The sequence below is a fragment of the Leuresthes tenuis genome, unplaced genomic scaffold, assembly GCF_036924035.1.
Source record: "Leuresthes tenuis unplaced genomic scaffold, fLeuTen1.0.hap1 SCAF_23, whole genome shotgun sequence".
NCBI classification, from domain to species: Eukaryota; Metazoa; Chordata; class Actinopteri; order Atheriniformes; family Atherinopsidae; genus Leuresthes; species Leuresthes tenuis.
Genome location: NW_027325377.1, coordinates 13,952,804 through 13,967,780, shown reverse-complemented (window position 1 = coordinate 13,967,780; position 14,977 = coordinate 13,952,804). Strand labels below are relative to the sequence as shown.

Genomic DNA, 14,977 nt, shown 5'->3' with positions numbered 1-14,977 from the left:
CATAATAAACAGAGATGAATTTTTAATCAGCAGTTCCCTGCCTGTGTCTTCAACTCCAGCCTCCTATTGGGAGGAAAGGCTGTGATGTGCCAGGTATGTGGAGCCCCGATCTGGCTGCACCCCTTTCAGGAGACCTGCTCACTGATGCACGGATGTCTGGGTTGACTCTTGCTGGGTTTGATCCGCCGGACCGGGCTATCTCTCTGGAGATCAGTGGCCCAGCTGAAAGTTTCTGTCAGTTAAAGCGGGGCACCTGAGGATGGGAAAGGCTGGATGTAGTCAGCTGTGATGTAAATAAAAGTAGAAAACACATTATAACCTGGAGCTGGTGTGAATCAGCTGGTTCGTAGCATCAGTGTGCATAACACCTTTTTTTAGCTGGTTATTAAAAGGCAGATCTTTCTTTTTCTTTATTTTCAATTTAATTTGAAAATTTTTGTTCAAAAAAAATATTATTTTTTAAATTTTTGTTCATGCTTTTGTGCGTTTTTCTTTTTTTTTTAAATTTAATTTATTCTTATTTGTGTTTCAAAAGCCTAAGTGGGCTTCTATTAGGTGGTCTACAACTTTTTGACAGTACCTTTACTTCCCAGAAAGCATTCATTAAAGCTTTCTCCTCTAAGAGTGTTTTCTCTGGGGCATAAACAGCTTTGGTCTTCTGCCCTACATTTCTGGAAAGACAGAGTGAAGAAGAGAAAGGATGGGTACTTTAGTAGAGATGATAATGCCATTTGTAATTGTTTCACCATTTTTTTTACCTAGAAATCTAATATATTTTGTCGAAAAAGGTACAGGGAATAATAGCATTTATTATTGCTATTCACTCAGGAGCTGAACTGCTTTCATGAGGTTTGGGATTTCTGCAAAATGATAAATAAGGGTTTTATGCCATTAATGTTTTTCCGTGGAGAACAGACAGACCTGGCTCCAGCGTTTGGTTGATAATTGTGAAAAACCAAAGTAGGAATATGACAGCCAAGTATGGGAAAGACATGTAAATGGTACATCTAAGCTGTGCAGTAATTTGTGAAGCTGAAAGTAAAAGGTCGATCGAACAGCTTGTAATTTTGGTCAAATTTTCAGTTAAGATTAAATATTTTTTTGCAAGACTACAAATGAGAAAAGTCCCTGGAGAGACATCCACAGATTGTGGATGTTGTATACCTTTGGGATATGTTTTATCTTTACTGAGGTTATTTATACTCTGCCTTAATGAACTACGAAAATCCATTGCATGATTGACTTGGTGTTGATCTTGGCCTCTTTTCCATTGGTTAAACACAACTTTACCGCGATGAACAATATTTATTTACCTCATAAAACCTTCATGAGAAGGCGGCAGGCTGAGTTATGGTTGGTTTGTTTTCTGCTCTGTCTCTGGCTGTATGTGTGAGTGTCGAGCCGGCCTGAGCGAAGCCAAAAACACAGACATGATGTGCAATAAATGTGAGTAGTGGGCATTGTTGGCATGGCCAGACTGGGACATGCCCAGCGGCCATGCAGGCAGTCCAGATCTGGACTGGGGCTAGGTTGTTCCAGAGCTGTAGTATTAGACTCAAATAGGCCCACAACATAACAACATGAGCTGAGCTGTCACAGGGGATTACTTCAGCTAGGCAAGCCAGCAGGGTCTCCAATGCTCTGCTGCTCTAACAGAGAGAGTAGAGGGGTGTGGAGTGAGTTGGGAGGGGGAGATGGAGACGAAGAGGGAGGGGAGAAGGGAAAGGGGAGCGCTTGTTTCTGCGTGAGAGAAAAGGGAACAACGGCAGAGGCTGAGAGGAACAAGGCGGGAGACAGAGAAGCAAAGGGAGACAGCTTGTTGAAAACGACTAGCAGAGGAAAAAAGGGAAGAGAGCGAAAGAGGACATTAGAAGTGGCAGAGCGTACAACTTGTTGCCTGATAAGGTGCATTTATAATGTTGGAGCACTCGTCTGAGCTGGGTTTTGTGGGGAGAGTGTGTGTTGATGCTGCTTGCTGCCCCCCTCCTGCAGCAGCCAGTGGAGGATCCATGAGAACTGAGGAGCTGCTGCTGCTGAGGTACACACACACACACACACACATGTCTGTGCACACACTACAGCACAAACGTGAGGACCCATTTTCTTGACCCAGATGTCGTATGTATGCGTTGTTACAGTTCCAGGTAAAGTGAGGCAGTGCTGCATGCTCTTTGCCATCAGCCAGGTTGTGAGCATCTTTTGTGCATGTTTGGAGGGAGGAGAATGAAATCAAAGTACAAGTGCTGGCTTATTCCTTAATTTTAGGAGATTTGATACTGAACAGGTTTGAATGTAACACCTCCTACCTGGACACTCCTCAATGTTGTTGTTGGCAGGAGTTTTCTCACTGCTTTCCTCTAACTGTTTGTCCACTCAGGCGTATCAGCCAATGCCTGTGCTTCTCCTTTTTCTCTTTTTTTTTTGTCTCTGTCTCCCTGTCTTCCTCTCTATTCAACCCTCCTCTTGCTGTTTTAGCAGCATTGTGTCCGGGACAAGCAGTTAAAGCTGAATTATTAGGGAACAGAAATAGTCTGCCACACTGAGCCGTTAACAGCTTTTCTCTGCTTTTAAATTGAATATCTGGATATTCAGAGTCATTCACCTTTGACTTCATTCACATTTCAGTTGTTTTTGTTTGTATACAGTATTTATCATACAGTTGCTGTGTTTGCCTTTTAGCTAATTTGCATTTTTGCATTATTCCACCCACATAAGCATGAATATGTATGAATGATATTTTTGCTATTTTCCTTGATGTGTCAAGAGCTGATGTTATTTTCATATCTCTCAAGCTTCTACTGAAAAGATTATCATATCATGAAGTTTTAGAGACCTTAAAACAACATTTTCACCCATACAGTAACTTGATATAACAGTAACAGTGTTTATCGCCAAGGGGTCAGAAATCTTTGCAAACCAGAATTGTAAATAGGCATTGCTGTGTTATAGGAAGCAAAATGGATTACAGATTGATGGGAGGGTCTTATTATAAAGACCAAAGGCAGGGGGGGTGGCTGAGCAGGAGGTGATAGATAAATGTGTGCTCTTTTTTCTGTTGGGGGAAAATGAGGAGAAATGGGAGAAGGAGCAGTAGCAGGGGGGTGATGAGGAACAGAGGCAACAACTGAGAGGGGAGGAAAAGAGGCATCCCTGCTTTGAAAATAAGACCTCCAAACAATACCCAGTTGCTCTCTCTTCTCTCCACGCAGAATGCATTCTACCTTTTCACAATACCCCATTTTTGACTTTCAACGTTCCCATTACCGATGAATTCAACGGCGAAACCCCCAGCAGTCACACTTTGTCTGAACTCCCCTTCTGTTGCATAAAAGATTAGAAACGAGCTTCTGCTGCGCACCTGATCATGAAAAAACAGTCATGCTGAGGTTGACTTGTTTTGCAGCGATTCAACATATTTCATTGATGTTTGCAGGTAGTAATTTATTGCACCATAATTTACTGACTGAATCGGTGAATGCTTCATTGGGTGACAAATGAAACTGCTTTTGAGGCATGCACTTCATTTGCAATTTCCTGATGAAAAATGTGACTTTATGCATCACGCATAAAGGGAGAGACAAGACGGGCAAATTTTCCAGTGGTGTGGCCCATGTAAGGTGGTGGCTGCAATAGTGTGTAGATAAGAGGTCAAATCTATTTGGACTGCAAGAGAAGAGCAGATTGTAATTATTGTTTTAGGACAGCACAGCTGCATGACAGACAAATCAGAAGGTCTTTAAGGGTAAGAAAAGAATCAAATTCTGAATGACCTAAATCTAGCCGATAGACTATACTGCTGTGCGATAACATACAATACTATCATACAGTATGGTGTGATGCTATATGGAATGATGCGAAAAAAATTAATGGTTTTCCATGCCTAAAGCTGCCCATTTTTCACGGTGAAACATTGATTTTCATTTCAAGAAACCATAGAGACATAAACTACATGAACTTGTTTCTCTGCCGAGCGAAGGTGTTACTGCCTTATTATCACAGAAACAAAGACACAGAGAGCACACGGGGTACTGTAAGGCTGAAAGGCGCTTCTGCTTATCTTATCCAAGTCATTGAGGTGTCTAATCTAACTTAAACTTAGCAAAACAGTGAATGAGACTGAAAATAAATAAAAACCTGACAAAAAAAAAAAAACAGAAAATAATAAGGTTCACAAGACAGCGAAACTCTGTCCCGGGCAGAGCAAAGTGGAAAATCACTCATCTTACACTTGACTTGAACTCACGCTTCCCAGCCACTCCATCTTGTAAAAATGGACCTGTCTTTAGGAAAAAGACCTGCTCATGCATGTTGCTGGAGCTTTTTCCTCACAAGCATTCTGATTATCCAGTGTCCTGCTACTGCAGCCAGGTTAGATTTTGTCTTTTGCTCAAAAAACTTTTACTCAAAAAGTAGTAAATCTTCAGAAGACAAACTGAAGATCAGATCTGACTCAAGTGGAAATGTGCTTCTGTCAGGGAAAAAAAAAGGACTAACACAAACCAGGCAGCACTCACCATCTCATCATAATGTTTAACAATACTTAGAATCCCCTTTAAATGGGGGATGACTTATTAGAAAACATCCTGTGGTTAAAGCTGAAGTCCCCCAGTTTTCTCATCGAGATCAGTTTACAGTATTCGCCGCTCACACGGCCGGCAGAAACAGCTGTGGTGTGTCGTTGATGCTCGACAGAGAGCTTTTTAAAGTCTTTCCAGAAACTGCGCAAGTGTCCTCCAGTGTCTTAGCTTTGGCTTCAACTTTTTTCAGCTTGCATTACAAGCTGCAGGGAGCAGAATTTGAAACATGTGACTGCTTAACAGGGAGGTCAAGTTTCCGAGTTTCCAGAGCTTGGATTCAAAGTTTCTTGCCCTCGATGGAAATAATTTTGCCACTTAATTTTAAAACTTTCTCTTGCATGTCTCGCAGCTTTGTGACTGTGTAATATATAGAACTCTTTCAAAGTTGGATCTTCGTAGTTGATTTTTGTACTTTAAATTCAAAGCGCTGAAGTACAAAGTAAAAATATGTCATTGTTTTACCACTGAGAGACTTTTAAATGTGTTGAAGTAGATTCTGGTGAAAGCTCAAAGAATTTTCTTTTTTTCCTGTGAGATTTTTCTTTTGCAAGTTGATATTAGCCTACTTTTGCTCCACCCCTCCAATTTCTTGTTCTTCTTCTAGCGGTTAAACCAAGCATCCCCTCCCTCTCGCCCCACACTGTGTGCCTATCTAATGGTGTGGAGGATATTAGACTCTTATTAGGAATATGGCACTTGGTTTGGAGTCGCTGCCTCTCACTCCCATTTCCCCAGATGGGTCAGGGCAATGGGCGCTAAAACTCTTGCTGTCCCCTCCTCCCCCTCTCCTTCCCTTTCCTCCCTCTAGCCTTCTTGAATCTGTTAAACCAGCCGTCAAAGACTCTGCAAAGGGAGCGCACCCCGTCTCCGCTACAATGATTTAATCTTCCGAGCACCTTTTCAATCAAAGGGTGTCAGGCAGGGCCGCTCTTGACACGACTCTAATACAATGCATGGACACACAGGTACAGGAAGTGAGGACATGCCGAAGTGCTGCAGCGAATACTTGTGCGGGCGCACATGTGCTCCAAATGTAAAGATCAATACTCGTAATCGCACAGGTGACAATGGGCATAGGTTTATTGGGCCCTGATTCACACCCCGCTATCATCGCCTTCTCAAAATCACACAGTCAAGGGAAGGGGTTTGAAGAGTTTGGGTGCACGGGGTGCAAATGTGGAAGAAGAGGGAGGGGAACAGAGCATGTGAGCTCGCAGGTACATGAAATGTGTGAATATGTGCGTGAAATGAATTGAAATGGGTGTGAAAGTGCATCTATTTGCAGGCAGATGCACGTTCACATGCCTTTGTATTTTTGAGTGTGTATGTGTTTGTCTGCGCATGAGTATATCCCCAATGTGTGCGGCAGATGTGCTATATTCATCCATTTTTCTGTGTGTGTGTGTGTGTGTGTAATAGTGCGGGGCTGCGGAGGCACTTGCCGTACATATAGTGTGAGTGTGTATGAGGTGTGTAGGTGTGACGGTTGTTATCAGAATGACGCCATCCTCCTCTCCCTCCTGCAGCCCCAGAGGATCAGTGGAGCTGCACCAGTTTCAAATGAAAATAAATGAGAGGCAGTGACCGCTACTGCCTGGGTCCCACTTTAATGAGGAAAAGGAGCAGAGGGGGAGGGAGGAGAAGGAGCATGGAGGTGGAGGAGGGTGGAAGGAAAGCAGGGGGAGAAATTGGGGAGTAGGGGGAGAGATTGGTCCAAGTTGGCAAAGACATGGCAGAGAGAGACGAATGAAGACGAGGGAGGGGGGTCGTGATGAATGGACGGCCTCTGTCTGTCACCAATGCAATGGCCAATTACAGTTGGAGCACGCTCCGATGCACTGCAGGTGGAGCGGACGCTGTTTTGAGTGGACAGAGAATATCTCTCCATCCTCCATTTGCATTGAGAGGAGAAATCGCTGCGCAGTGTGTGCTTTGGGGGTTTACTGTGTAATTCAATAGGACATTAATGTCACACACCTTTGTGGGTCTGGACTGAACTAAACAAGTCTATTTTTTAACCTTGTCTGACTAAAACCTTGTACCTCTAAGGATTATACGCCCCATTAAGGATTTTCCTTTACTTCTCAGGCTTTTTAAACCTTCTCAAGAGTAATGAAACATCTTTTTCTTTTTTATCCAGCCACCACTTCAAAACACACATTGAAGCATCTTCCAAAGTTTGAGTGCCTGATTCAAATATTATGAGCCATTAAAAGGATGTTATCTGATTGCCTTATAGCTCACTGGGTTGTGTTTGTGCCCCAGGAAAATAAAAGTGAGATCTGGGTTTGGGTGAAAGATGTCATCTTTGGATTGATAAAAAAAATGTTAAAGGGTTATAAAAAAAACGTGGAAATCCAACTTAATCAGATCTTTAAAAATACCAAAGGAATGGCCCCAAAAGAGCAAAGTGTTTATTGAGAGTCAGGAGATGTGTTTCTACATCAGTGCAGCTGAGCACTGTCCTGTCCAGTCCAGTCTTGCTTGGACTATTAAAAGTAGCAGACAGCAGCACAGTGTAGCCCGGAGGCCTCTTCGGGGGTAGTGGACATCAAAGCCGTTTGTGTGTGTGTGTGTGTAGAGAGGTTCAGAATGACCCACACATATGTCATGTTGGGACTGCCAGCGCAGGAGTCAGAGTGTGAGGGTCACCGAACAGGTCAAAAGGTATTTGCTTGACATTATTGGACTTGGTCACAAGCGTTGGACGTGGTTGTGTAAGTCTGTAAGTGTGTGTCTGACTTAAGGCCTTCCTATTCAGGCGGCACTCTGTTAAGCTAGAACCTAAAGATATCAAACACATGATCAAAGTTAGTACTTCAGCACTATAGTAATAATAATTGTACAATAATTCTCACGTGTTCTCAATTAATCTTCAATAAAGCACAACTTGCAGGTTAACACCACCAGCGACTTAAAGTGTAGGAAACTACACCAAGAACTATTAAAAAGAAAGACTACAATGGCATTTAGAGCTGTTTCAGTATGAGGAATCTGAGTGCTTTAAGAAAAACAACTGAACAGTGATCTACAAAGGAGAGCAGCCAGAGTAAATGACTTTAACAATAAGATTTGTGTAGTCACGCAGGAGTTTTGAAGCTGAAGAGACTGAAAATGTAAACACACATTCATATGAGAGACCACAGCCTTACAATTATCAGTCTGACAGGTGTCTAAGAAACCAGGATGGAGCAAGTATCAAGACAACGTATGATTCATCTGAGAGAAGTTCATTTGTAGTGTGAGGAGAACCAGTCTGCTGCCAAGTTATTTACACCCGCTAACATCTGCTACTGTTGTTTTCACAGTATTGTATGTTCTGCATGTCGCAGTACAACAAATAAAGGTGCTCATTTACTGCTGGTTTTAAACACGGTAAAAACAGTTAACCTTATGCCTTAGTGTATAACAAAGCCAAGCTATGTTTTACGCTGCCTGCCAATGGCATAGGGGTGGGAGATTGAAAGTGAATCAAAAGATAGATTAAAGATAAAATATTAGATGAGAAAAAAAGAGGACGGGTACACAGTTTCTGTCTCTGCGGGGTTGTATCTCAGAGCTCCGTCATCGTCGGCCCCTCATCCAACAGGGTCCTGGCAGCCTGATGCTGATGGAGACATGCAGCAGAAGCAGCTGCACAGAGTGAACTGCTCTCTGCTGTCGGTCTCACATAAGTCTTGCAGTTTCTATGTCCCATCTGGGACTAAGATATCTTGAGATATCATCCTCTCATTTAAAATGAGCGCCACACACTTTGTGCGACCTGCAGCAGCAGAGTCAGTCATGGAGACATAATTCGAAAAAAGCAAACTACTAACTCTATCACATGTACAAAAACATTACTGTCACTTATACTATGAACTGTGATGAAGCAGAGACAGTCTTACTTGTTACATAAAATGGCATATTGGTCAAAAAAATTTTTTCTTTGGTCAAAATATGTATATACTTTGTTAATGAGTCAACCTGCAAGTTGCAATTTAATGTATTTTCTCCATATAACTGCAGATCTGTCCTCATTATCACATGATTCAAACTTGTTGCTCAGAGAAAAAAAGTAATCTAACTGGTTTGTCACCCAGGTATTACAGGAACCAGTTTGTAATCCTTGAGTCAATGACTTCTACGTCACATGTTGAAGCTATATTATGAAGGAAATTGCCTTTGAAAGTGCAAAAATGTTTTCTTTTTTTCATCATATGCTGTATATGTTCACATTCCAAATAATGGCTTTTCTGAGTAGCCTTGTTAACCCGGGAAAAAACAATGTACACTAAGACAAGCCTGACTAATACAGACAATGTCACGGGCAAGTAAAGAAGAGGTTTTTCAATTAAATGTTCTGCTGGATTGTTAATCAGATTCTTTTTTAATTCAGGGAAACCATCCGTTTAAATTTAAAGAAAGCACTGAGCTGATACATCAGTCGAGCCACAGAGTGTTTGAGTTGGTGTGTTGTGTCAGATCGTGTGCAAAACAGGTCAGCGAGCATTTATAGCGGTGGCTGCAGCCCCACAGGTAGAGCAGGGATCCATGTTAACTGGAACACAATGTCCTAACCAGAGTCCAGCAAGGGCCAGTAGCAAACTGAGGGAGAGACATATTGAGTGATGGAGGAGACAGAGGAAAGCAGGAAAATGGAGGAGAGGAGGCGGCTGGAGAAAATATGGGAATGAGATGTGAAGATTGAACACTGAGTGGCAGCGCGAGTGATGGAGAGAGTGTTAGAAAGAGATGTCAGGGAGTATCTATCCACTCTGTCTCTATTTTCATTTGGTTTTCTTTCTGTGGTTGCGAGAGACCAGACAAGATTGGGACGCCTCTGTCATCCTTTCATTTAGGAAGTGGTTCATTTCCAATCAAACACAAACACACACACACACACATGCAGAGTGTAGGATGTACATTGATCTCTGAGCGGTGAGGATGAACGGTAGCAGTCAGGGTCTGCCTGGTTTGGGCTCCTCACATGTCCACTTAGGCTCAAACACAGCTGCTTGCTTTTCTGAATTATTCATGAGCTCCTCATTAAATATTCACGTGTGAAAAGCCGCCGCCATCAGCTACCCACAATCCTCTCCTCTCGATGCAAGCAGGAAGCAAAGACAGGGCAGGTTGATAGTTTTCAGTTTCTGATGGACAACATAACGACTTCTTCATTCTTTTTTCTTATTTTTTATATAATTTTCTCTGTAAGACCAGCTATTTTTGCTCCAGTCTCATTGTTTCTTTCTTTTATCTCACCTAACCCTGTCTCCTCCTCCTCCGCCCTCCCAGCTCCTTCTTTCTAAGTGATCGATTTGTATTGTTCGGGCAGCTGAGCCCCCCCTCTCTCCAGCCTGAGGTGGGAGAAACGAAAGGGGAGAAAAGATAGAAATAACTAGACAGAGGAAAGAGGCGAGAAAGAAGCAATGGCAGCGGCAGACCTTGCCAAGAGCGAGATCTAGGAGAACAAGAGGCCCCAGGGTTAGGAGATGGAGTGATAGCAGAGGCGAAGGGTTAAGGTGGAAGAAGAAGAGAACAACAGCAACGGCAGGGAGAAAATAAGGGACAGCACTGTGTAAGAAATGTTCACTGAATGTGACCGCTGGCCCTGAGTAATATACAGACTCAAGAATGCTTTTAAGGTGTCAACACTCTTAGAAGTGGAGGAAAAGTTGCCGTCTCTTATTGTCTCCTTGTCCTTACCGTATGTCTTTGTTCTTATTGTTTTTTAGAATATACAAAATACGGTGGCTTGTTTTGCCCGCGGTAAAGGTCTCAGCGTTCACACCACCTAATTACCACCAGGGAACATGCACTTACTGAACACTCGACATTAGCTAGATTTGTGTTTGACAAGCTAACAAACTTTACACATCGTATTAATATGCGAGATTTAACAGCTGCAGCACATTTTGCATATTTAAAAAACAAAGTCGCCCGCACACAAGCTGTAGGTTTCACATGAGTACATTGAAAATTGAGAATGATCATGTTTTATTAATGGGTGGAAGCTTTTTGTTTGGCGAACAGGAGGGGAGGATTTGTCGAGAATTGGAAGCAAATGAGGAGATTTGATTTCACGATTGTTTACCAGACGTATGAATACAGGCGTTCCAGTCTACTCGCCTCAAACCTGACGCACATTCCCTGCAGCAGCTGAAACGCCTGCACAGTGATATGGGTGATCAGGAGCCTTTGGCAAACACTTACTAAGCTTCCTGCAAGTCCTGTGTTCATACCAAGACTGGTTCCGTTTTGCTTCAGTATTTTGGATGATATATCTAAACAAAGGATTTGTGTTGAAATGTTAAAAATGCAGTTTGGGAAACACTTGAATTGGCAATCACTTAACGGTTAGCCAGAAATACCAGTTGTGGCACAGCTGAATGAGCTTTAAAAGAGCAGGGTGTAAGGGTAATGGTGTGATAAAAAACAAAGAAACTGTGGTAACACAACAAAAATAACATCCTGGTTAATCCCTGAACGCTAACACAGCTAGCTCAAGCAGTAGTGACTACAATACACAAGGTACACCAGTTGCGTCTACACAATTGAAGACCATGACGTTGGCCACAACGCTGTGAGGTCTAAAGTAACTACAGCGTCTGTTGCCTGATTTATTTAATAAGATCCACGACCCTAAAGATCAAGGTCACACGATACTGCACATACACCAGAGTTGTGGTAAAAGATACCAACGAGACAGTATTTCACTGACATATGTGGGCCAAACTTGTATATAAAAGTGAAACATGAAGCAAAAAAATATATATGTGAGATATATATCTTCCTTTCCTTTACTCCCTGAGCTTTTATTGAATATGTTCATTTGAAAGTATAGACACTGAATTTCTGCAGTGAATACGTTGTAAAAACAGTATCAGAGTATCGAATCGAACCAGATAATTTGGTTTGAAAATGTATCGTCCCTGAATCATACAGATTAGCTGAATTAAACATAGACAGAGTTATTGATTTGTATAAAATAAAGGCAAAGTTTGGTGTGTCCTCTCTGGGTTTCAAGTACTTTCCCTTAAGAACACGTTGTCAACTGTTTTCATGTGAGGACTGTGTGTTTACTGGAGAGTAATTTCAGTGAAAGGTGTTGACAGTGAGGTTTGCGCATTATCCAGCGAAGCAGAGAGACCACTTCTTGACAGTTAAATGATCGTCTTAAATGTAATTTGCTTCGAGCAACGCAAAATGACCTCAGAAGCAAAAGCGGTGAAGACACAGGAGTAGATATTCCATTATTGTTACCTCCTGTGATGCTTTTGTCATCTCAAAGAACTTCCATGAAAGCCTGTAATTAGGATGTTGGTTATATAATGTCCTGTTCAGCCCTTGTTCTGAGAAGGGTCGAGTGAGGTGAAACATGCAGCGTCTTTCCCACTCCTGGGACGCCGCAAGCCTTAAGGCGGTAATGTAGGATCAGCTTTTCCCATCCATACTCTGACCTGGGTCCCTACAAGTAAACATGCAAACTGACCCCCCTGCAGCAGAGCCGCCAGCCAAGTCCCACCCACGCCATACACTTAGCCAACTGTATGTGTGCATACTGAACACATTTTCTTTTTTCCCATTGACCCAGATACTCATATCCTTCCCCCAGAGAGCAGTCTTTCTCAGTATAAGAGAAGCTTATTATTTTACTGGAGTGCCTCCCCTCTTTTTTTCTTTTGGAGGAGGAAGGAAGTGGGGCAACCTGATGCAGTAGTCTTGCTGCACAGGGGTGCATTCAATCCCGCTCCAGTTCCACGGGGAGGCATACTGGATCCACACAATTAACACAGCACAAAATAGAGTCAGCAAATTATGGGCTGGTTTAATATCACTAAGTTATCCCCATGTGTAATTGCACCTCTCCAAATTTGGTCAACTCATTTGAGAGTAAATTACCTAACTGGCCATGTTTTTATTAAGGCAAGATAGTGAAGCGTGTATGAAATTATTCTGGGACTGAATCCTGGATGTGCAATGTGGCATATCAGTTCAGTAGTTACAATCAGCTTTTTGTCAAAGCAAGATCTTGTTAAACGAGCAGTTGATGCCCATGAGAGCAAGTGCCTAAATGTGTGCTCCCATAACTTAAACTAGTAACAAGAGGGTCAGGTAAAAAATAAATGAATAGATAATAGCCCTGAATTAGTTGTGATTGCTTTCCCAGAAAAATGTAAAAAAAAAAAAAATAAATAAATAAAATAAAGCAGTCATGAAACAAACAAACAGAAAAGATTAGCAAGAGTTTTTGACGCTCTCAACACTTTCGTGTCATTTACAGAGCGGGCAGAGCTCATCGCCCCGGCAGGAGATGGAGATTTTCAATGTTGCAAATAGGACAAAGTCGTGAAGTTTATTTCAAGGCAAGCCACAAACAAATTTAGATTCCTAAATCTACCCAAACATCAACTAAAGGTACAATTTAATCGTAAGCCATGCTGCTCCGCTAAGCCCGACCGTGTAAGTGAATTGCCCAAACCTCACTTGCAGTGACAGTTGCATGTATGGGCTTAAATTGGCCCGATTAGCTTCACCTGCAAAAATGTTGATTGAAGACACCTGTTCAGCTTGACAGAGAGTCTCACTATTCTCACTTTTGCATTGATTTCCCCTTTTTAAACTTCGATTACCTTTATGTATTCTAATAAAACCTTAAAAGTTCCTTGAAAATGACCAGTCAAGACTCAATGATCTGAGTGTCCGGGATAGAATTTAGTACTCTGCTAACCCCTCCTTCCTCCTAACTTTTTTTGAACTTCTTGGACTGTTTGATCTCATAAGTCCTGTATGTAATGTTATATAAGCTGGTGTTTTTAAAAAAAATATGATTTCAAGAGCACCCTGTCCGCAATAATCAGCAACAATGTGGCAACCAATCAAAAACCTAATCAGACTCGACAACAGGCAACCTTTCAGTAAAACTACTTTGCGAGTACCGCATTTTCTTCGATATGGTACAATTTTATTATTAAAGTGATACTTTTTCGCGATCAGTCCCGTTTTGGGGAAGAAAGTTATCTGGTGTAAATAAATCATGTTTTTTTATTACTTCCAAAGGTGTCTGTTGATGCTGTTTGTGAAGGTTCGTTGATGAAGAAAATGATCTAAATATTTCCAACCGCTCTTTATAATCATCAGAAGGCGATGTCCACACCGAATGCACAAGTGCCTATAATGATAGCTAATGTAACAGGCATGCAGTGGTTAGAATCGTATATGGCTGAGGAGATCTAATAGTTAAAGATCAGCTGCAGCGCCACGCCTCCCTGACTCGACACCTGGTTCTCCTACAGTCCGTCAGTTGCGCTGTTGCAGAGCTGCTTTTCGCACAGGACCGGTGGAAGAAAAGCAGCAGGGGGAAAAAAGGCGAATGGGGGAGAGCAAGCGGAGAATGTGACAACTGCTGGATGCGGACAGAGTGTGTGCAGCTGGCTACACTGCCTTTGGGGAGGCCTCGGCTCTTGCACCTGTCCCTCTCCGTCTCCGCGGCCAGGCGCAGTTTGGGCGAGAGCGACGCTCCTTTATTTATCAGGAAGGGCGCACAGCGGCGGAGGCGCACGCTCACACACCGTACTGTAGGCACACACTTAGACAGGGCAGGCAGGCAGGCAACATGACTTCATCCTACAATCTGGATTTTCTGCCCGATATGATGGTGGAGAGCCGCCTGCTCGTTCCCGGAGACAGAATGTAAGTTATTCCCACCTCTTTCTGTTCATCGCTGATGTCTCTTTTTGTGTGTGTGTTTTTTTTTTTTTTTGTTTGTTTTTTTACTGTCCTGAAAAGCAGCTGTCCGATGTGTAAAATGTTGCTCCGCTGCTTGATATGTGACTAGAATCGGGGTCGAAATTAACGCAAGAGCCGGCATGACTGTATCCCTGTGTTACTGTGTTAGTTATGGCTTGTTGTTGTTAATATCCGTCGATAAATTGTGCGGGGATCGCAGGAGCGCCCGGAGCTGTTATCAGCTATAGACAGGATGGTGATGAATGAACGCCATTATGGGGAATTAATGCCACCGCCGTGAATAAACCTGGTCTTTATGAAGCTGTATAATCTGCTGCGCGTCGTCAAATTGTTGTAACCCGTTAGGTCGACTCTTAAAACATTTAGAGCGTCTGCTTCCCACCTCGCTCCGTGGAGCAAGAGGAGGGGAAGTTGCTTTCATTTGCGGATGCCGCCCATTGCAATTTCTCAGGGTTTTGCCGGTTTGTTCGGGACTGTGCAGCCAGCCACGGGAGCGCACCACGCTGAGACACATATAAGACCAGAGAGTCGATCTCTCTTCTCCCTGCTGCTGGTTTAAAAAATTAGAAGAAAGAAAAGAAAAGGGGGAAAAGCGCAGGGTGGAAGACGGGAGGGATCACAGTCACATGAGACTGGTTTAACTCCAGTAGAGGCGTGTTCGCGCAATC

General features: G+C 42.7%; 1 protein-coding gene across 19 annotated transcripts in view; it reads left to right on the top strand.

Annotated features, from left to right (window-relative positions):
* celf2 (cugbp, Elav-like family member 2) overlaps positions 1-14,977 on the top strand; it is a 216,429-nt gene that overhangs the window by 63,982 nt on the left and 137,470 nt on the right. For 4 of the 19 annotated variants that reach the window (XM_072377047.1, XM_072377034.1, XM_072377038.1 and 1 more), the window contains exon 1: positions 13,655-14,252. The exons of 1 other annotated variant lie outside the window; for it this stretch is intronic. In XM_072377047.1, the coding sequence (XP_072233148.1) occupies positions 14,176-14,252 (77 nt within the window). In that variant the 5' untranslated portion in view covers positions 13,655-14,175. Of the gene's footprint in view, positions 1-1,755; positions 2,039-13,651; positions 14,253-14,977 lie in introns of those variants that run through there. 14 more of the 19 variants (XM_072377031.1, XM_072377029.1, XM_072377028.1 and 11 more) reach the window with 7 other exon arrangements.